Source organism: Periplaneta americana, chromosome 16, assembly GCF_040183065.1.
Source record: "Periplaneta americana isolate PAMFEO1 chromosome 16, P.americana_PAMFEO1_priV1, whole genome shotgun sequence".
Classification (NCBI taxonomy): domain Eukaryota; kingdom Metazoa; phylum Arthropoda; class Insecta; order Blattodea; family Blattidae; genus Periplaneta; species Periplaneta americana.
Window position 1 is genome coordinate 173,980,741 of NC_091132.1, and position 22,498 is coordinate 174,003,238.

The window sequence follows — 22,498 nt, forward strand, 5'->3', positions numbered from 1 at the left end:
TTGGGAGGCCGGAGTGAAAAAGACCTTTAGGGAGGCCGAGACGTAGATGGGAAGATGATATTAAAATGGATTTGAGGGAGGTGGGATATGATGATAGAGACTGGATTAATCTTGCTCAGGATAGGGACCAATGGCGGGCTTATGTGAGGGCGGCAATGAACCTCCGGGTTCCTTAAAAGCCAGTAAGTAAAGAACAGGTATATTTTAATTTATTTCTATAACCGCTACAATGAAAGTGACTTCACTGAATGTATATTATTGTCTTTCAGTCAGTTCATATTCTCTTTGCAACAATGAGTGCTCACGTGCAAAAATGTATAACAGTAAGCGTTTTAATTATCGCTTGTGTTTATTTCATAAGGCAACAATGATTGCGGGTCTGACGTTATTTTTAACGGTTATTTTTCTTTCAGTTTTCATTGCGACGTTGTTGTAGCTAGCTAAATATTTCATATCGCAACATATCAGTACAACCAAACACGAAAATGCACTTCCAAGACTACTGGGAAGAATATTTCTTTGCTTCCAACAGTAATTGCAACATCGAGTCGAAAATCTCAATTTGCATTCGACTTGGGTAACGCTTTTCTTGCTGCCTAAATCCCTTTGTGTAAGTGCAAGGTTGTAAGTCTAATGCGATGTTTTTGTAATTGCCTTGTATTGCGTAGTGTAGCTATTTATAAAGAATGTCTTTTTGTGTGCCTATTTTAATTATTTATGTTGCATTTTTGCCTGCCTATTTTAATTATTCATAATGCCTCAACTTCCGGTCTCTGGTAATAATCTTACACATGAAAGACTAAATATGGGAGACGTAAAACAAACAGGAAGAATGGATATGAATGTGATATATCTATATAATGACGTCCGATGTAGCTTATTCTTACAACAAAAAATTAATGGGGATTTGAATGTGTTCAGATATAACTTACAGCACCTTCTTAATTAATATGTATATCTCAAGGACATAACCCAGTAAACATATTTTAATATGTCCAGTCTTTGCACGGGTATAATTCTTAAATGTACGAAAGTTTGTCCTATGGGCATCGCACCTCTAGTATGAATGCAAGCGTACATGTGATTTCCAAATTGATCTCGTTGAAAAACTTCTCTCACAGATCGTACATTTGAATGGCTTTTCGCCAGTGTGTGTACGTGCATGCACTGTAAGTGTGTCCGAACGTACAAAACATTTGCCACATATATTGCATGTGAATGGCTTCTCCCCAGAATGAGTACGTTCATGAAGTTTGAGATGACCAGACTGTGTGAAAGATTTCCCACACACATCACATTTATATGGCTTCTCGCCGGAATGGGTACGTGTGTGCAGTGAGAGAATTCCCGAACGTACAAAACATTTCCCACATATGTCGCACTTGAATGGCTTTTGGCCAGAATGCTTACGTACGTGCTCTGTGAGACTTCTTGACAATGCAAAAGATTCGTCACAAATATCGCATTTGAATGGCTTTTCCCCAGAATGTAAACGTAGATGCTCTGTGAGGCTTCTTGACCGTATAAAACATTTCTCACAAATGTCGCACTTGAATGGCTTTTCACCAGAATGCGTACGTGAATGCTCTATGAAATGACACGCCTGAGCAAAACATTTTCCACACACATCACATTTGAAGGGCTTAACGCCAGAATGGGAGCGTTCATGCTCTGTAAGTTCACTAAGATTTATGAAAGGTTTCCCACAAACATCGCATTTGAATGCTTCCTCATCCATTTCACTGTTATTTTTTCTTCTTAGGAACTGATCGTAAATCTGGGATTCAGGTGTACTTTCTGTGGCAGCATTCTCTGAGGACAGAGAAATTTCAGCTTTTGTGCAATTCATCAGTTGAGTTGTATTACCGTCAGAGCTGAATGTACTGTAATCAAAAGATCGTATTAGCACAGTCTAGTATATACAGTCACGAAGCTCAATACGTAGTAAATATGCATCCATAGAGAGTTGCTAAGCACTAGGATCGCTACTATCGCCCCATTACAGACAATGCAAAATAGTACCTGCACAGTCTATTGTTTCTAGCACCCTCACAACTCAAGCTTCGTGACTATATACTAGACTGTGGTATTAGTGACAATTACGATTACCACTACAAAATAGTATATTACGATACAAGGTTGGGTGGTGCTTTTTACAAAATCGAGGAAAAGTTTCAAAAACTCGCTCTCCTCGTTTTTCATTTTCCGACATTTTGTAATGCACTTCTCAAACGTATTGTACAATATTTTTTGCACGATAGCATATTTTGAAAATAATATTAAAAAAAAAAACTTAATATACAGTATGTAGATTACACTGTCAACCGTTGACTGAAGGTTAGCAGTCTGGCCAACTTACAAACTTCACCATCAATTTCAATGAGAAGGAATAAAAATAATTCAGGCACTTGTAATACTTCGTGTTCAATTACAATAATTTTTTATGCTCGACCATGCCGAAATTTAGTAATTATACACCTGGTAGCAGTCCTTTAATGCATGTCATTAAAGTACACCTATTCATTAAAGTTCAGGTTCTTGATTATTCTCGCATATGCAATCGAAAGACAAGCAGCAAAACGTCACGCAGGCTGGAAATCCAATACTCTCGCAGAAGGTTATATTCTGTTACTATAATAATTAGCGTTAATTGTAAATAATATTCAAATAAGTTCAATTTGTCATCTCGTTTTTCAATGTCGAATTCAATTTCAAGGTTATATCAAGTTTAAAGTTTATCTTGCTCTCTAGATTATATCAAGGTCGTCGACATTCGTTGCCCGGAAAAAAATCAATACTTTCGCGTCTGCGCACATCACACAATTTACGAGATTGCACAAGGTCGTTCGCTCCCCAGTCACATAAGAATAACATGAATACTTATGAATAATTTCAAGTTAGAAATATGGTCGAGCATAAAAAGTCGTATGAAACTTGCCTATAATTGTAATTAAGTCGTATGAAAATTATGAAACTCGCTTGCGCTCGTTTCATAAACATCCTCGCGTCTTAATTACTATCATTATAGGCTCGTTGCATAATGTACTAATTTAATTTTGTCAAATTAGGTTTGGATTGTTTAAATAAAGTTCAGTACATTTCAAATGCAGTGATTAGTTTCGTATAATATACTGTATATTAATTAACATTGCCTTTGGGTATGAATTTTACATGCATTGTAGTATTGTAGCATATATACTGCAGGGCTGTGTCCTCTGCAACTGGTACTGATGATTTTAATTTACTTCTTTTGTGTATTTTATATTATTTCAATGTACCGAAGTACATATGATATTTCCATGCAGATATTCTGCGTCATCATACGATGAAAGAGTAATGGAACGGAGAAAAATTCTCTCCGGCGCCGGGATTTGAACCCGGGTTTTCAGCTCTACGTGCTGATGCTTTATCCACTAAGCCACACCGGATACAACCCCTGCGTCGGACAGAATTGTCTCTGATTGAGTTCCAACTCTTGGGTTCCCTCTAGTGGCCGCCCTCTGCACTACGTCATATATGATATGCGTAAATCACGAAGTGATTTAAGAGGGCGCTTATTCCGTCGGATCCCGGCCAACTAGTCACTCATAACGAGTGCACCTCAGCACATGTGTGGACTTCGGTCCTATGTTCATAGACATCTATGACGTAGTGCAGAGGGTGGCCACTAGAGGGAACCCAAGAGTTGGAACTCAATCAGAGACAATTCTGTCCGACGCCGGGGTTGTATCCGGTGTGGCTTAGTGGATAAAGCATCAGCACGTAGAGCTGAAAACCCGGGTTCAAGTCCCGGCGCCGGAGAGAATTTTTCTCCATTCCATTACTCTTTCATCGTACTTCTTTTGTGGTTTAGGGATGGACAGTATAGAAGAATGTGTTCCAGATGTTCTACAGATGTATAGTATTATGTGACAGGTTAGTTTAGGTTTGATTAGGTGTGTAGTACTATGTGAGAGGTGTTGGCGATACTAAATACACCGTCACAATATGGCTACGAATTTGGTATATAAGTAAAGTACCTATTTAGGGTGGGTGAGGTGAGCATATAGCTTTCCAGTGATCATATCCTATTTCCACCACTCCATACTATAAATCTTAGGCATTTTCTCTAGTGCCTGGACATAAGTAACCTTCACCACAATTTGCTAAAGAAATTAACAAGACTGGCATTTCATCTGTTTATTCGATATAATTATAGCTGATGAAATTATTTTGAATGTGTCAATATTTATTTTTGTATGGAATACATGCAAGACTCTACTCATGGCAAAGTATAATCAAACAAATACTTACTTACTTACTTTCTTATTTACTTACTTACTTACTTACTTACTTACTTACTTACTGGCCTTTAAGGAACCCGAAGGTTCATTGCCGCCCTCACATAAGCCCGCCATCGGTTCCTATCCTGTGCAAGATTAATCCAGTCCCGATCATCATATCCCACCTCCCTCAAATCCATTTTAATATTATCCTCCCATCTACGTCTCGGCCTCCCCAAAGGTCTTTTTCCCTCCGGTCTCCCAACTAACACTCTATATGAATTTCTGGATTCGCCCATACGTGCTACATGCCCTGCCCATCTCAAACGTCTGGATTTAATGTTCCTAATTATGTCAGGTGAAGAATACAATGCGTGCAGTTCTGCGTTGTGTAACTTTCTCCATTCTCCTGTAACTTCATCCCTCTTAGCCCCAATTATATTTTCCTAAGCACCTTATTCTCAAACACCCTTATCCTATGTTCCTCTCTCAGAGTGAGAGTCCAAGTTTCACAACCATAAAGAACAACCGTTAATATAACTGTTTTATAAATTCTAACTTTCAGATTTTTGGACGGCAGACTGGATGATAAGAGCTTCTCAACCGAATAATAACAGGCATTTCCCATATTTATTCTGCGTTTAATTTCCTCCCGAGTGTCATTTATATTTGTTACTGTTGCTCCAAGATATTTGAATTTTTCCACCTCTTCGAAGGATAAATCTCCAATTTTTATATTTCCATTTCGTACAATATTCCGGTCATGAGATATAATCATATACTTTGTCTCTTCGGGATTTACTTCCAAACCGATCGCTTTACTTGCTTCAAGTAAAATTTCCGTGTTTTCCCTAATCGTTTGTGGATTTTCTCCTAACATATTCACGTCATCCGCATAGACAAAAAGCTGATGTAACCCGTTCAATTCCAAACCCTGCCTGTTATCCTGAACTTTCCTAATGGCATATTCTAGAGCAAAGTTAAAAAGTAAAGGTAATAGTGCATCTCCTTGCTTTAGCCCGCAGTGAATTGGAAAAGCATCAGATAGAAACTGACCTATAGGGACTCTGCTGTATGTTTCACTGAGACACATTTTAATTAATCGAACTAGTTTCTTGGGAATACCAAATTCAATAAGAATATCATATAATACTTCCCTCTTAACCGAGTCATACGCCTTTTTGAAATCTATGAATAACTGATGTACTGTACCCTTATACTACCATTTTTTCTCCATTATCTGTCGAATACAAAAAATCTGATCAATAGTCGATCTATTACGCCTAAAACCACACTGATGATCCCCAATAATTTCATCTACGTACGGAGTTAATCTTCTCAAAAGAATATTGGACAAAATTTTGTACGACGTCAACAAAAGTGATATTCCTCGAAAGTTACCACAGTTGGTTTTGTCCCCTTCTTAAAAATAGGTACAATTATGGACTCCTTCCATTGTTCTGGTACAATTTCCTTTTGCCAAATAGCAAGTCAAAACAAATACGATACATAATTTATCACCGGTTACATTGTTTACTGCACTGCAGAATGAAAGCTTCTCAAGTTTGCTTCTTTAAAAAATTCTTCACCATACCTAGGCTCGTATTACACGATTTAACTTTCAATTCTTTCCTCATCTTCAGGCAGTGTAAACTTGTAAATTTTCTACAATGGCTAAGAGCTGAATCCCTTGTCTAGGTTTGTTTGTTGCATGTGTTAAGAGACTCCAAAATTGTTCTGTCTGTGTGTCTTGTACTAGTAGACTATATTGTAAATCTTCATCTAGACTGTGACTATAAATTAAGACTTTATAATAGTATTAAGTTTTTTTACTTGTTCCATATTCTAGCTGTAAGCATGTATGAATACCATGGAATGTTAATAAATACAATACAATACAATCAGAGCCACCTGTGTGGAGTTACTCAACAACTGCAGAAAAGAACACGAATTTCTTCTCATGTGTTATGGTAACATGATATAATAATGAATGCTCTAGATCAGATGTCTCCAAAAGCGTACTCGCGAGTAAGCCCCTGAACGGAACCGAAGCCAGTACGTAATGAGCGCGCTCCGCCTCACCCATCCCCACCTGTACTGTACTCAGTGTTTATGCGCAAACGAAGAGCAGTGGCGGACTGCCATTATCATTGTGTTGGTCGGAGTGTTCCACCGTTTCACAATGTCTTCTAATCATGGACGTAGTACATTCAAGGATGAATAGGAAGAGAAATATTTTTGTGTTAGTGGGGAGAATGTGAAATGCTCAATTTATTCTAAAATTCTTAAGGGTGTGTTAAAATTCAACATGCGACGACAATACTCGACTCTTCACAAAGAATATCATACAATTACAGGCATGTTGGACATGTGAAAATAATTTATTTTGGGGCTATCTGTATAACTGTTGGTTATACATAATAATCAGTAAATTACAATACATTTATACTCAGTTCCACATGACAAACATATAGTTTTTCGTTTAATTCTAGGTGAAATGCGTAGGCCTACAAATATCTTGATAAATATAAAACAAGAAAATACAAACACAAATCACACACGTGTCCTCAGTCTTAAACAAAAAAGCTATGTTCTAGCTTGGAATATTGGAAAATCAATGAAGCCCTTTACAGAAGCATCATTTGTAAAATCGTGCATAAAGGACGTTCTAAAATACTGTGTCCAGAACAAAGTCACAAGTTTAAGAAAATTAAATTGTTTCGAATTAAAGTTCAGAGAAGGAATTTCAAAATTGTAAATGTAATTGAACCTGAAGTCGAAACCACAATTAACCAGTTTGTAGCTTACTCACTTGAATTGGACAGATAGAAATGACAAAGCTCACCTAGCCATTTACATCCTAGAAGTTAATGAACATTTTACTGTGTCTGAATGTCGTCTAGATGTAATTACAAAATACACCTGGAGAAGATCTTTTCCAGTCACTGAAAGGCACCATAGAATAGAAGAGGTTGAATTTACAATAGTTTGTGCCAATAGGAACAGAAGGGGCTCCAGCTTCATAGTATGTCAAAATAATATACAAACATACGATATTTCTTATTCTTTTGATGTTATTATTTGTAAACATAAGCAGACCGTTGCCGCGATCCCCCACTGATCGCTGCTCTCTGTTGAGGTACAAGTCTCTCCCCCTTCTCTAGCCTTACAGCACACTGTGTTCGGCGGGCAGCATCGAGAGCGCGAATGACGATACGCTTTTTGGAGACCTCTGCCCTAGATCATCTGTTATTGCAGCCAGAAAACCAAGCACAAATTGATCACGTGCACACTACACTCACCTCTCAGTCGAAATTTCAGATTCCTCTGTAGTTACATCAAGTCCATTCTCATGTTTTACTCTAGCCATACCAAACGTTTCTTCCTGAAAATAATAAACATAACAGGGAATAATGATGAAGATCTCTGAATCAATGCCATACAATGTCCTTTGTTTTAAAAAAACTGATTTTAATAGCAACTTAACACGACTTTCATAACGCCAAAATGTGTACAAATTCATTATGTTCGCATATATTGGTATCGTTTTTAATCTATAGCTAATAATAAATCTGTAGCCGAAATTTTTCTGGTAATTTTCGATGTTCCAAAAATAATTGGTCCTAACATACATAATTAACCGCCCTGAAACCGAAAATCGCTTTTTTGAAATTTTTGTATGTATGTCTGTCTGTCTATCTGTCTGTATGTTTGTTACCTTTTCACGTGATAATAGCTGAACCGATTTATATGAAAATTGGAATATAAATTAAGTTCGTTGTAACTCAGAATTTAGGCTATATGGCATTCAAAATATTTTATTTAAAAGGGGGGTTATAAGGGGGCTTGAATTAAATAAATCGAAATATCTCCCTTATTATTAATTTTCATGAAAAATATTGCATAACAAAAGTTTCCTTAAAAATAATTTCCGATAAGTTTTATTCTATGCAAAATTTTGATAGGACCGATATTTAATGAGATAATTGAGTTTCAAAATTACAATAACAACGCCATCTAAGGCGGTGTAATGAAATAAAAAACAAATGACTTCGTCTATAAGGGGCTTTGGACAACAACAATCGAAAGCTATGAAACAAAGCCTACAGAGAATGTTTCTGTGTTTGTATGAAGTAAAATCGGAAGCTAAATTAACCGATTTGTATAATTAATTATTAATTCACCATTGGAAAGTGTAGTTTCTCTAGATGGACATAATGCTATAATGCTATTACAGTAACTTCTGAGTGAATCGAGGACAGGTAAGATTAAAATAGCTTCTTATGCACAGAAAAGTTGATAGGCTATTCTGTACATTCGTTTCCTGTATTTTCTAAACTAATTTTTATGACCAAATGAGTGGTCTCTGGATCAAAATAATCGCATTTTAATTTGTTTAATTCAATTTAAATTAAGTAAAATAAGAAACGATTTATCCTTCTATCAAACACGAATGTTCCCTAGATCAAATGTGCTATTTTAATTATGTAATTACTTCATATTTATTTCTAACGGGTGCAGCGGAGCGCACGGGTACGGCTAGTCTGTAATATTCTTTTACCCTTAAAACTAAAGACAAATGTATTTTACAGAAAACCTCAAATTAATGTAACTCTGAAAATATTGAGAATAGGACCCATGCTTACATGACTTTTTTTTTTTACTCAGAATGTCTTTAGAAATAAGTTCCGTAAGTGGCGTTAACTCCTCGTGAGTCACCCTGTATTTCGTATAGTCATTTAAGGATAAAATGATTTATATATCTTGAATGTGGTAATATGAATAAACACAACATTAAATCTATACTAATAATAAATGTGTAGCCAAAATTTTTCTGATAATTTTCGATTTTTTAAAAATAATTGCTGTTAACATGTATTCATCCTGAGACAGAAAATCGCTTTTTTTTTATTTTTGTTTGTATGTCTGTCTGTCTGTCTCGATGTTTGTTACCTTTTCACGCGATAATGGCGGAACGGATTTCGATAAAAATTTAAATATAAATTAAGTTTGTTGTAACTTAGATTTTAGGCTATATGGCATTCAAAATACTTTATTTAAAAGGGGGTTATAAGGGGGCCCGAATTAAATAAATCGAAATATCTCGCTTATTATTGATTTTTGTGAAAAATGTTACATAACAGAAGTTTCTTTAAAAATGATTTCCGATAAGTTTTATTCTATGCAAAATTTTGACAGGACTGATATTTAAGGATATACAAGACTTTTAAAATAACAATACAACACATTTTCACCACCGCCTCAGATTAGCCTCAGATTATAGTGTTGTTGTTCATACAGTAACTCCTATGTGGAAAATATAAAATTTTTGCAATTCAAGATTTCAGGTATAACTCCCTGTAAAGTTGATTTGAATAATTTCGAGGGAAAAATTGTTCCGGGGCCGGGTATCGAACCCGGGACCTTTGGTTTAACGTACCAAGCACACGTTCCATTCTACTCCATATTCATATTTCAAATGCTTCTAGTCGCTTCTCTTCACTTCTTCGTAATGTCCATGTTTCTGCCCCTATATTGCCACATTCCACACAAAGCACTTCACTAGTCTTTTCCTTAGTTCTTTTTCCAGAGGTCTATTAAAACCTTCCTTTGTCATTGCTATCCTCCTTTTGACTTCTGGCAGCAGCTCATGTTACTGCTTATAGTACACCCCAAGTATTTGAAGCTGTCCACTTGCTCTACTGCCTCATTTAGTATTATGACAAAAATAATAAAAGAGAAAATCATTACCTGTAGCTGAATGCATATCAATCTGTTTATTGCAGTGAAGAAGTTCATCTTCAAGGTGGTCTTTGTTCCTGTATATGTCATTTTCTGGATGATGTGTTCTGATATCTTTAGAATTTTACTAACAGGGATTAAAGGGCATAATAGTCACGATGATCAATGTTGTACTTCTTTGTACTCCCCTTGTTCTCCTAGCCTTCGCCTTGTTATCCTTCTATTCCTCTTGTTCTCTTTGTATTCCCCTTGTTCTCCTTGCTTTCAACGTGTTACCAGCGAATAGGGATTATAAAGAATGGACACTGAGCGAATTTGCCTGTGTTTTGTTTCTCTGTGCACCAGCGTTTAGTTCCACTTTCAAGCGCTAGAGGTTAGTGTAATTGAGCATTCGCTAAGATAATAACTGAGAATAGAGTGGAGACACAGGATCCAAACATCGCCTACCTTATTGCATAATCCAGTAACGCTTTGCTTCAAATAAATTCAAGTTAACAGCTTTTTATTATTTCTCAGTGACAAACTTGTTGTAATAATAATATTTTATATTTCAGATATAATAAATTATATTATAAAATAATACGTTATAAAATTAAGTATCGAATTCGTTTAATATTTGTATATAATATAATATAGGGATATGGTTTTACTTCTCGTAAGAGTTTTGTTTTTCCATTTTCAGCGCTATCAAATCATTACATATTTTAATTGTTGTTGGGGTCAACGTCTCAACTCTCATTATAAAGGAATTCTAGAGTCTAGACATTACAGTTAATGACGGATTTATTATTTTATGGATCCAATTTATTTTATTTGAGTACATAATGTACCTAGATGTATTAATTATATGTGTTATATTTCCGCTGAGTCGACTGCTAGCTGGTGTGATGTCAGCGCCAACTCTAGGGAAAAAGCAGAATGTCTCGTTCTAGCTGGCTTGAAGGTCATTGAAATCAGTCCGGCTACATCAAAGGTACCGGCGCGAAGTGTCCATTCTTTATAATCTCTATTCGCTGGTGTTACCTTGTATTCCTAATTTTCTCCTTGTATTCCCATTGTTGTCCCTCCCTCCGCTCTTGTTCATCCTGCCCTCGACTTTTTATAATTGTGTTCACTTCTCATTCTTTGTATTCCCCTTGCTTTCGCATTGTTATCCTGAAGCAGTGATCGCCAAACGCTGTGTCACGACACATGCTTCTGCCTCCACTCAAGCGTAACCACGGCATCATATCCCCACCCTCTGCTTACAGCCTTCACTTCGATATAAGTAAAGACATTTGTCAGCAGCGGACGTACGCATGTAATGGTACAAGTGTGTAGGATAATATGTTTCGATGTCTTTTCCAAAACAGATAGTAAGTAAAAACGTAATTTTAAGGAGCATGGGAGGGAAAGCATTTATTTTGTGCAGATGGCAAAAATATGAGATACTTAATTTGTTGTAAAATTTTAAATGAGGTATAAAATAACAATGTACGTTGTCATTATTCTTCTTGTTATGAAGACTACCACGCCCTTACCTGTAACTTGAATAATAAACGAACAATAAAAAGTAACGGCTTCTATGTCTTAATCGGGGTAAAATAATTCGACGTTTGTTTCGACGTATGTAGTGTAATTTGAATATTTCATTAATAAATAATAAACAATAAAAAGTATCGGATTCTATGTTTTAATCGATGTAAAATACTTCCACGTTTTTTTTCTACGTATGAGTGTAATTTGAATATTTCATTAATAAATAAACAATAAAAAATATCGGCTTCTATGTCTTAATCGGAGTAAAATACTTCCACGTTTTTTTTTCTACGTATGAATGTAATTTGAATATTTCATTAATAAATAAAAAATAAAAAGTATCGGCTTCTATGTTTTAATCGGTGTAAAATACTTCCACGTTTTTTTCTACGTATGAGTGTAATTTGAATATTTCATTAATAAATAAACAATAAAAAGTATCGGCTTCTATGTTTTAATCGGTGTAAAATACTTCCACGTTTTTTCTACGTATGAGTGTAATTTGAATATTTCATTAATAAATAAACAATAAAAAGTATCGGCTTCTATGTTTTAATCGGTGTAAAATACTTCCACGTTTTTTTCTACATATGAGTGTAATTTGAATATTTCATTAATAAATAAACAGTAAAAAGTATCGGATTCTATGTTTTAATCGGTGTAAAATACTTCCACGTTTTTTTTCTACGTATGAGTGTAATTTGAATATTTCATTAATAAATAAACAATAAAAAATATCGGCTTCTATGTCTTAATCGGAGTAAAATACTTCCACGTTTTTTTCTACGTATGAGTGTAATTTGAATATTTCATTAATAAATAAACAATAAAAAGCATTGGCTTTTTTGTTTTAATCGGTGTAAAATACTTCCACGTTTTTTTCTACGTATGAGTGTAATTTGAATATTTCATTAATAAATAAACAATAAAAAGCATTGGCTTCTATGTTTTAATCGGTGTAAAATACTTCCACGTTTTTTTCTACGTATGAGTGTAATTTGAATATTTCATTAATAAATAAACAATAAAAAGTATCGGCTTCTATGTTTTAATCGGTGTAAAATACTTCCACGTTTTTTTCTACGTATGAGTGTAATTTGAATATTTCATTAATAAATAAACAATAAAAAGCATTGGCTTTTTTGTTTTAATCGGTGTAAAATACTTCCACGTTTTTTTCTACGTATGAGTGTAATTTGAATATTTCATTAATAAATAAACAATAAAAAGCATTGGCTTCTATGTCTTAATCGGAGTAAAATACTTCCACGTTTTTTTTCTACGTATGAGTGTAATTTGAATATTTCATTAATAAATAAACAATAAAAAGCATTGGCTTTTTTGTTTTAATCGGTGTAAAATACTTCCACGTTTTTTTCTACGTATGAGTGTAATTTGAATATTTCATTAATAAATAAACAATAAAAAGCATTGGCTTCTATGTTTTAATCGGTGTAAAATACTTCCACGTTTTTTTCTACGTATGAGTGTAATTTGAATATTTCATTAATAAATAAACAATGAAAAGTATCGGCTTCTATGTTTTAATCGGTGTAAAATACTTCCACGTTTTTTTTCTACGTATGAGTGTAATTTGAATATTTCATTAATAAATAAACAATAAAAAGCATTGGCTTCTATGTTTTAATCGGTGTAAAATACTTCCACGTTTTTTTCTACGTATGAGTGTAATTTGAATATTTCATTAATAAATAAACAATAAAAAGTATCGGCTTCTATGTTTTAATCGGTGTAAAATACTTCCACGTTTTTTTCTACGTATGAGTGTAATTTGAATATTTCATTAATAAATAAACAATAAAAAGCATTGGCTTCTATGTTTTAATCGGTGTAAAATACTTCCACGTTTTTTTCTACGTATGAGTGTAATTTGAATATTTCATTAATAAATAAACAATAAAAAGTATCGGCTTCTATGTTTTAATCGGTGTAAAATACTTCCACGTTTTTTTCTACGTATGAGTGTAATTTGAATATTTCATTAATAAATAAACAATAAAAAGCATTGGCTTTTTTGTTTTAATCGGTGTAAAATACTTCCACGTTTTTTTCTACGTATGAGTGTAATTTGAATATTTCATTAATAAATAAACAATAAAAAGCATCGGCTTCTATGTTTTAATCGGTGTAAAATACTTCCACGTTTTTTTCTACGTATGAGTGTAATTTGAATATTTCATTAATAAATAAACAATAAAAAGCATTGGCTTCTATGTTTTAATCGGTGTAAAATACTTCCACGTTTTTTCTACGTATGAGTGTAATTTGAATATTTCATTAATAAATAAACAATAAAAAGTATCGGCTTCTATGTTTTAATCGGTGTAAAATACTTCCACGTTTTTTTCTACGTATGAGTGTAATTTGAATATTTCATTAATAAATAAACAATAAAAAGCATTGGCTTTTTTGTTTTAATCGGTGTAAAATACTTCCACGTTTTTTTCTACGTATGAGTGTAATTTGAATATTTCATTAATAAATAAACAATAAAAAGCATTGGCTTCTATGTTTTAATCGGTGTAAAATACTTCCACGTTTTTTTCTACGTATGAGTGTAATTTGAATATTTCATTAATAAATAAACAATAAAAAGCATTGGCTTCTATGTCTTAATCGGAGTAAAATACTTCCACGTTTTTTTTCTACGTATGAGTGTAATTTGAATATTTCATTAATAAATAAACAATAAAAAGCATTGGCTTTTTTGTTTTAATCGGTGTAAAATACTTCCACGTTTTTTTCTACGTATGAGTGTAATTTGAATATTTCATTAATAAATAAACAATAAAAAGCATTGGCTTTTTTGTTTTAATCGGTGTAAAATACTTCCACGTTTTTTTCTACGTATGAGTGTAATTTGAATATTTCATTAATAAATAAACAATAAAAAGTATCGGCTTCTATGTTTTAATCGGTGTAAAATACTTCCACGTTTTTTTTCTACGTATGAGTGTAATTTGAATATACTTACTTACTTACTGGCTTTTAAGGAACCCGGAGGTTCATTGCCGCCCTCACATAAGCCCGCCATTGGTCCCTATCCTGAGCAAGATTAATCCAGTCTCTATCATCATATCCCACCTCCCTCAAATCCGTTTTAATATTATCCTCCCATCTACGCCTCGGCCTTCCCAAAGGTGTAATTTGAATATTTCATAAATAAATAAATAATAAGAAGTATTGGCTTCTATGTTTTAATCGGAGTAAAATTCTTCCACGTTTTTTTTCTACGTATGAGTGTAATTTGAATATTTCATTAATAAATAAACAATAAAAAGCATTGGCTTCTATGTTTTAATCGGTGTAAAATACTTCCACGTTTTTTCTACGTATGAGTGTAATTTGAATATTTCATTAATAAATAAACAATAAAAAGCATTGGCTTCTATGTTTTAATCGGTGTAAAATACTTCCACGTTTTTTTCTACGTATGAGTGTAATTTGAATATTTCATTAATAAATAAACAATAAAAAGTATCGGCTTCTATGTTTTAATCGGTGTAAAATACTTCCACGTTTTTTTCTACGTATCAGTGTAATTTGAATATTTCATTAATAAATAAACAATAAAAAGCATTGGCTTTTTTGTTTTAATCGGTGTAAAATACTTCCACGTTTTTTTCTACGTATGAGTGTAATTTGAATATTTCATTAATAAATAAACAATAAAAAGTATCGGCTTCTATGTTTTAATCGGTGTAAAATACTTCCACGTTTTTTTCTACGTATGAGTGTAATTTGAATATTTCATTAATAAATAAACAATAAAAAGCATTGGCTTCTATGTTTTAATCGGTGTAAAATACTTCCACGTTTTTTTCTACGTATGAGTGTAATTTGAATATTTCATTAATAAATAAACAATAAAAAGTATCGGCTTCTATGTTTTAATCGGTGTAAAATACTTCCACGTTTTTTTCTACGTATGAGTGTAATTTGAATATTTCATTAATAAATAAACAATAAAAAGCATTGGCTTTTTTGTTTTAATCGGTGTAAAATACTTCCACGTTTTTTTCTACGTATGAGTGTAATTTGAATATTTCATTAATAAATAAACAATAAAAAGCATTGGCTTCTATGTTTTAATCGGTGTAAAATACTTCCACGTTTTTTTCTACGTATGAGTGTAATTTGAATATTTCATTAATAAATAAACAATAAAAAGCATTGGCTTCTATGTCTTAATCGGAGTAAAATACTTCCACGTTTTTTTTCTACGTATGAGTGTAATTTGAATATTTCATTAATAAATAAACAATAAAAAGCATTGGCTTTTTTGTTTTAATCGGTGTAAAATACTTCCACGTTTTTTTCTACGTATGAGTGTAATTTGAATATTTCATTAATAAATAAACAATAAAAAGCATTGGCTTCTATGTTTTAATCGGTGTAAAATACTTCCACGTTTTTTTCTACGTATGAGTGTAATTTGAATATTTCATTAATAAATAAACAATAAAAAGTATCGGCTTCTATGTTTTAATCGGTGTAAAATACTTCCACGTTTTTTTCTACGTATGAGTGTAATTTGAATATTTCATTAATAAATAAACAATAAAAAGCATTGGCTTTTTTGTTTTAATCGGTGTAAAATACTTCCACGTTTTTTTTCTACGTATGAGTGTAATTTGAATATTTCATTAATAAATAAACAATAAAAAGCATTGGCTTCTATGTTTTAATCGGTGTAAAATACTTCCACGTTTTTTTCTACGTATGAGTGTAATTTGAATATTTCATTAATAAATAAACAATAAAAAGAATTGGCTTCTATGTCTTAATCGGAGTAAAATACTTCCACGTTTTTTTTCTACGTATGAGTGTAATTTGAATATTTCATTAATAAATAAACAATAAAAAGCATTGGCTTCTATGTTTTAATCGGTGTAAAATACTTCCACGTTTTTTTCTACGTATGAGTGTAATTTGAATATTTCATTAATAAATAAACAATAAAAAGCATTGGCTTTTTTGTTTTAATCGGTGTAAAATACTTCCACGTTTTTTTCTACGTATGAGTGTAATTTGAATATTTCATTAATAAATAAACAATAAAAAGTATCGGCTTCTATGTTTTAATCGGTGTAAAATACTTCCACGTTTTTTCTACGTATGAGTGTAATTTGAATATACTTACTTACTTACTGGCTTTTAAGGAACCCGGAGGTTCATTGCCGCCCTCACATAAGCCCGCCATTGGTCCCTATCCTGAGCAAGATTAATCCAGTCTCTATCATCATATCCCACCTCCCTCAAATCCATTTTAATATTATCCTCCCATCTACGCCTCGGCCTTCCCAAAGGTGTAATTTGAATATTTCATTAATAAATAAACAATAAAAAGTATTGGCTTCTATGTTTTAATCGGAGTAAAATACTTCCACGTTTTTTTGAAGTATGTAGTGTAATTTACAACTTCGTGACCAGTCTGGTACGTTTTTCTAATTTCAAATATCTGGTGATGTAAAGTACACGCTCTTTTTATGGTAAATAAGAAAATAAATTGATTTTATTTTATTAATAATACAAAAATAATTAATAATTAATAGGAGGAAAAAAAATTAACATGGAAAAAGTATGTATAGTTAATAAGGAAGTCACAGTCCGTCTCTGCATTGTTATTCACTGCATTACCTGAGGAGATACCCACTCCACCTCTCTCCCTGCAATAGTGGTGTGCGGGTTGCATTTCTATTACGTCACAATTTCGTGGTGTTTGGCAACCACTGTCCTAAAGTATAACTCAGATAATCTGATAGGGACTCCTTCCCTTTGCTACCGGCAGAGTAGAGGACACTGCGGTCTATTTCAAAAATATTGTGCATATGAATTCATTACTCTGTAAAATGTATCTTATAGTGTAAGAGCAATCATATTAAAACAGAAAATTAAAGATGTGAGAAGTACGTCACATGTTGCAGGTACGAAAGTTGAATTAATCTAGCGAAATAAAAAAGGAGCCTACAGACGAAAAATAAGCATTTACAAAATTGCGTCAGGAAATAATACAGAGGTGATATTTATACAGGGACATCATTTTATTTTTACTTCAATTTTTATTGTACCTGAGTTTTTGAATGTACTTCACTCCCACCCCTTCTACTAAGGAAGTTCCAACTCCACACAGAACCAAGACAGCAGATAGTAAGCAGTACTGAGTTACTGAGTATAGTACGTTCCAGAAATATGTTCGGGTTTTCCAGTGACGAAAGAGCTTTCAATATTGAATCATATTTTCGCACAGGTACTGTCCGTTTGCCTACGTCGCATCCCGATTTCCCCCACCTGCTTCTGCTCGCCCCTCTGTCTTAGCTCTTTTCTGAAAACATTAATTTCTCTTAGGAATTGGGCGTTTGCGTAATATTATACAGCTGTTTAATTTAACTTAAATAAAAGGGCCTCGTTAAGTAATTAACTGTCACGTGATTTCCTCCCTTTCTACAATCCTGCAGCATAACCACTTGGACGGACAGTAGATAGCATGTCTGAGTAATTTTATATTTTCGGGTCGGGCAGAAGTGAAGATTGAATTAACAGTACGTAGAGTAGGTATAGAATTATTTCAACATGAGTTACTAGTACGAAGGACGAAACTGGCAATTGAATTAGATGCAATTGTCTATAGTGCGATAATATGCACAAAAGAACTGAAGCCTGTATCGAAATGAACGGCCACCATTTTCAAAATTGTGTTTAAATATTCATATTATGATTATTTTTCAATTCAACTTCATTCTCTATATTGTATGCTAATGTGCTGTAGACAGTATAATATGCACTGCATAATGAATACGTCCGAATGGATAGCTCAGTTCGTGAGTAAAAACACTTATTCTTAATACAGTACTGTACTTTCATTAAAGAAAAACCTAATGAAAATTATCAAACTCAAAATCGCGATATTTCCTAGTTTACGTAAATGGATGAACTACTTTTCTTTCTTCCTATACCTAGTAGAGTGATTTGTGTTTTATTAAAATTAAATTAAAGATGTTCCATGCACGAAAGTTGAATTAATCTAGCGTAATAAAAAAGGAGCTTAAAGACGAAAAATAAGAATTTACAAAATTACGTCAGGAAATAATACTAATAAATAGGCCTACGTGCCTCTTCTATCTCTGATACCAATGAAGTTTGCATCCATTGCGTTTTCTCTTTCGTTAAATACAGTTTCTTCGGCCAGCTTGTCGAGATCCCAGAATCTTTCTTCCTTACCAATGGAATGTCGCACACATTCTCTACTTCTCAGCAGTTGCTGAATTCTAATAAATATTATTCAATTTCTATTTGCCAGTATTTAATACTCGTCTAGATATAAAATAATAGGCCTAATCTCCTTTTCTAATATAAATGTAAGGAATAATAATATCTTAAAGATAGAAGATGTGAAAACGTTCGCATCTTGTATTGTATCGGTATTTCAACGTACTCGTGCGCTTGCGTATTGTCGTGCCGACGTCATCAACAATGGCCGACAGACACGACAAGACGGATCGTTTCCATGGAAACACTGTGGTTTGCTTTTCTCGGTAGAATAGTTCGGTATGTTCGGAATGCGAACTGCGTTTCATTTGCTGAAGAAGGGAGGCTATCCCTTCACGGGGGCAGCTGCATTTGCTGGGGGCTCTCGTACGGGAGCCTTCCAGACGGCGGGAAGACCTGCGTATGCGGTTGGACCGCGGAAGGAAGGACCAGCGGTAGCGGAAGGCGGGCCCCGTTTTTCGTTCGGTAAGCCCGATTTGTTCAAAATTGTGGGGATCGTTGGGGCGATAGGGCTGGGGGGCTACTACCTCTGGAGTAGTGGCAGTCCAGGGGACAGGAGGGGTGCCTCCACGCCCCCTGAGCCTGTCCCTCCGCCTTCATCGCCTCAGTCTTCCCCAACATACCCCCGGTACTGTACAAAATTCAAATACTTTTATGCTCCCCCCTGCACTGAAATACACCCACAACAAGTGAGACGACGATCACGCCGCTCACGCCGCACACACCCACCGCCATCTTCACCACCTACACCAGTACCGCCACTACCCCCGCCTCCCCCCCATGGTATTCTCCGGGGTACTGAGAAAGACCAGGGGGACGACCGTCCGCGCCCGAGGATCACGTTTGACCTTCCTCCTGAGGAACCTCAGGGGGAAGCGATGGCGGGACCTTCTACAGCGGGCGGCCTAGGCACTGACACTACCCCCCCACACAATACAGACGACAGTTCTCCCCAGTCAAGTCGGCAGGATGACAGTGAGGACTCTGACTCTGGCATGATGTCGGAGGAAGAGAGACCATTTGAACCCTTTCGACTTTGGAAACCTATCCCGGCTGAGGAAGCTTTGGAAAGATTTTTGGACTCGGTTAGAAAACAGTCTGGACGGAAGTAGGGGAACACTTCCGCGGCTGCGGTCCTGGATCCAAATTCTGGTCGACCTGGTTGGCGAGTTGGTATAGCGCTGGCCTTCTCTGCCCAAGTTTGCGGGTTCGATCCCGGGCCAGGTCGATGGCATTTAAGTGTGCTTAAATGCGACAGGCTCATGTCAGTAGATTTACTGGCATGTAAAAGAACTCCTGCGGGACAAAATTCCGGCACACCGGCGACGCTGATATAACCTCTGCAGTTGCGAACGTCGTTAAATAAAAAAAAACATTTTATACAGTCGACCTGGTTGGCGAGATGGTATAGCGCTGGCCTTCTACGCCCAAGGTTGCGGATTCGATCCCGGGCCAGGTCGATGGCATTTAAGTGTGCTTAAATGCGACAGGCTCATGTCAGTACATTTACTGGCATGTAAAAGAACTCCTGCGGGACAAAATTCCGGCACACCGGCGACGCTGATATCCCCTCCTTTTGCGAGCGTCGTTAAATAAAAAACATAACATTTAGGCCTATATATTGTCGACCTGGTTGGCGAGTTGGTATAGCGCTGGCCTTCTACGCCCAAGGTTGCGGGTTCGATCCCCGGCCAGGTCGATGGCATTTAAGTGTGCTTAAATGCGACAGGCTCATGTCAGTAGATTTACTGGCATGTAAAAGAACTCCTGCGGGACAAAATTCCGGCACACCGGCGACGCTGATATAACCCCTGCTTTTGCGAGCGTCGTTAAATAAAACCAAATTTTCTAAAATAAAAAAAAATGATAAAAATAATAAAAAATACAAAAAAATTTAAAAAAATTGCAAACCACAAAAATTGAATGCACTGCCCAATGGTAGGGAGGTTGGGATGGGCAGGGCGGAACTCGACATGCAGCCACCTCCACGTGGTGAGTTCTGGGTTGTTTCAGTTCATACGGAATGAAACAAGCGAAGAGCTGCATCTCAACTGTGAAAGGTGGTACAAAAATTCATACAAGGTGGAAGATGTTCGATAACAGTAACTTCACGCACAAAACGCTTAACATTAAAAGAACAGAAGCTTCCTTCTCCATTTCTTTATTTTTATTTAGTAAGAAATCGATTTTGTTTCTAGGAAAGGTCGCTATATCGCAGTGAATTCAGTAGCAGTTGCCAACAGACGGCAACACTCTTCCCTGCAGCACAAATGGCAGTCACGAGGAGATCGCCCTCACACCCTGTACTCGCCGTGATCTGGCTTAAGATGAATGTAACAAAAACATTATCGTCGTTGTTCCTACAATATCTCCTATGTGCAAAATATATTTTTTTCAGTAGGAAGAATAAACACATTTATTAGTGGGATATTGTTCATTTATTTATTCTACACATTTAAATACCATCTCTGTGCAGTCAGACTACATAATTGATAACAATAATCTACGCTTAATAAGCCAGCGTGTCACAACTACAAAAATATATGCTTAATATTCACATAGGAGATTACATGTTCCTCTACTTCACATGGGAGGAATTGCATTGCATAGGCTACAATATAACAAGCGGTAGTAACGCGTATACAGTTACAATGAGACTCACAAATTGAGTTTAATTAAACAATTTAAATTGTTCAAAGTGTATCATTTTTTGGTGTGTATTAAGAGTCATAAAGCGAACAGCACTCGACCGACTGCGCCATCCAGACCGACTACTTCACTTTGCTATCCCCTCTTCTACTTTGTGTGTCCTCATTTTCACAGCTCTCCGTATATAAATATTAGATATATTTGTTTTTAGTTGGTAGTAATCTAATACACATTTCTATTGTGACGAGAAACGACCAGTAGATTTTATCCAGTGTCCTCTCATTCAATGCAAGCTTGTTCTGCTTTAAAACTCCAAGTTGAGAAATTAAAATCTGTAGTTTGAAGTGATCCCCATTCGAGGTAGGATGCAGAAAGACTGGAAAATAGTCTCTAATGTCGGCTTTAGGCATAGTAAAGGTCATGTAGCACGTATGGGCGAATCCAGAAATGCATATAGAGTGTTAGTGGGAGGGCGCAGAGAAAAAGACATTCGGGAATGCCTAAACGTAGAATGGAGGATAATATTAAAATGGGTTTGAGGGAGGTGGAATATAACAGAGACTGGATTAATCTCGCACAGGAGAGGGACAGATAGCGGGCTTATTTGAGGGCGACAATGAACCTCCGGGTTCCTTAAAAGCCGTAAGTAAGTATATAGGTCATGTTACATGTTTGATCATTGAATGAGCAGGCAGTGTAACCATCTGACAAAAACAGTACGCACATTTACCCTACATTTCCTGCTTTCTTTTTTATTGCAAAACAAAATTTTGGCTATAAGTAAACTTAAGGTGAATTCAATGTTGCGACTGGAGTATCTACAATTTAGCCATTCATTGCAAAATATCGGCTCAAGTAGGTAATCTAAAAACCTGGTGTTATTTTTCACAGCAAAGACATGCTACAACGTCAATAATTTTGTATGTATGTATTTTCAAATTATACCGGTATTAAAAACTAATTTTATATAATTCGCATACACAAATCTCTGTGTTGTTTATGAAATGAAATTAAAAATTGTAATACCAGGATCAAAT

General features: G+C 35.1%; 1 protein-coding gene across 2 annotated transcripts in view; it reads right to left on the reverse strand.

Annotated features, from left to right (window-relative positions):
* The window catches only part of LOC138691971 (zinc finger protein ZFP2-like), a 105,661-nt gene that overhangs the window by 29,324 nt on the left and 53,839 nt on the right, over positions 1-22,498 (reverse strand). The window contains exons 5-6 of one of the 2 annotated variants that reach the window (XM_069814668.1): positions 7,565-7,647; positions 538-1,883 (exon numbers count right to left, since the gene is read on the reverse strand). In XM_069814668.1, the coding sequence (XP_069670769.1) occupies positions 1,058-1,883; positions 7,565-7,647 (909 nt within the window). In that variant the 3' untranslated portion in view covers positions 538-1,057. Of the gene's footprint in view, positions 1-537; positions 1,884-7,564; positions 7,648-22,498 lie in introns of those variants that run through there. The other variant, XR_011329996.1, reaches the window with a different exon arrangement.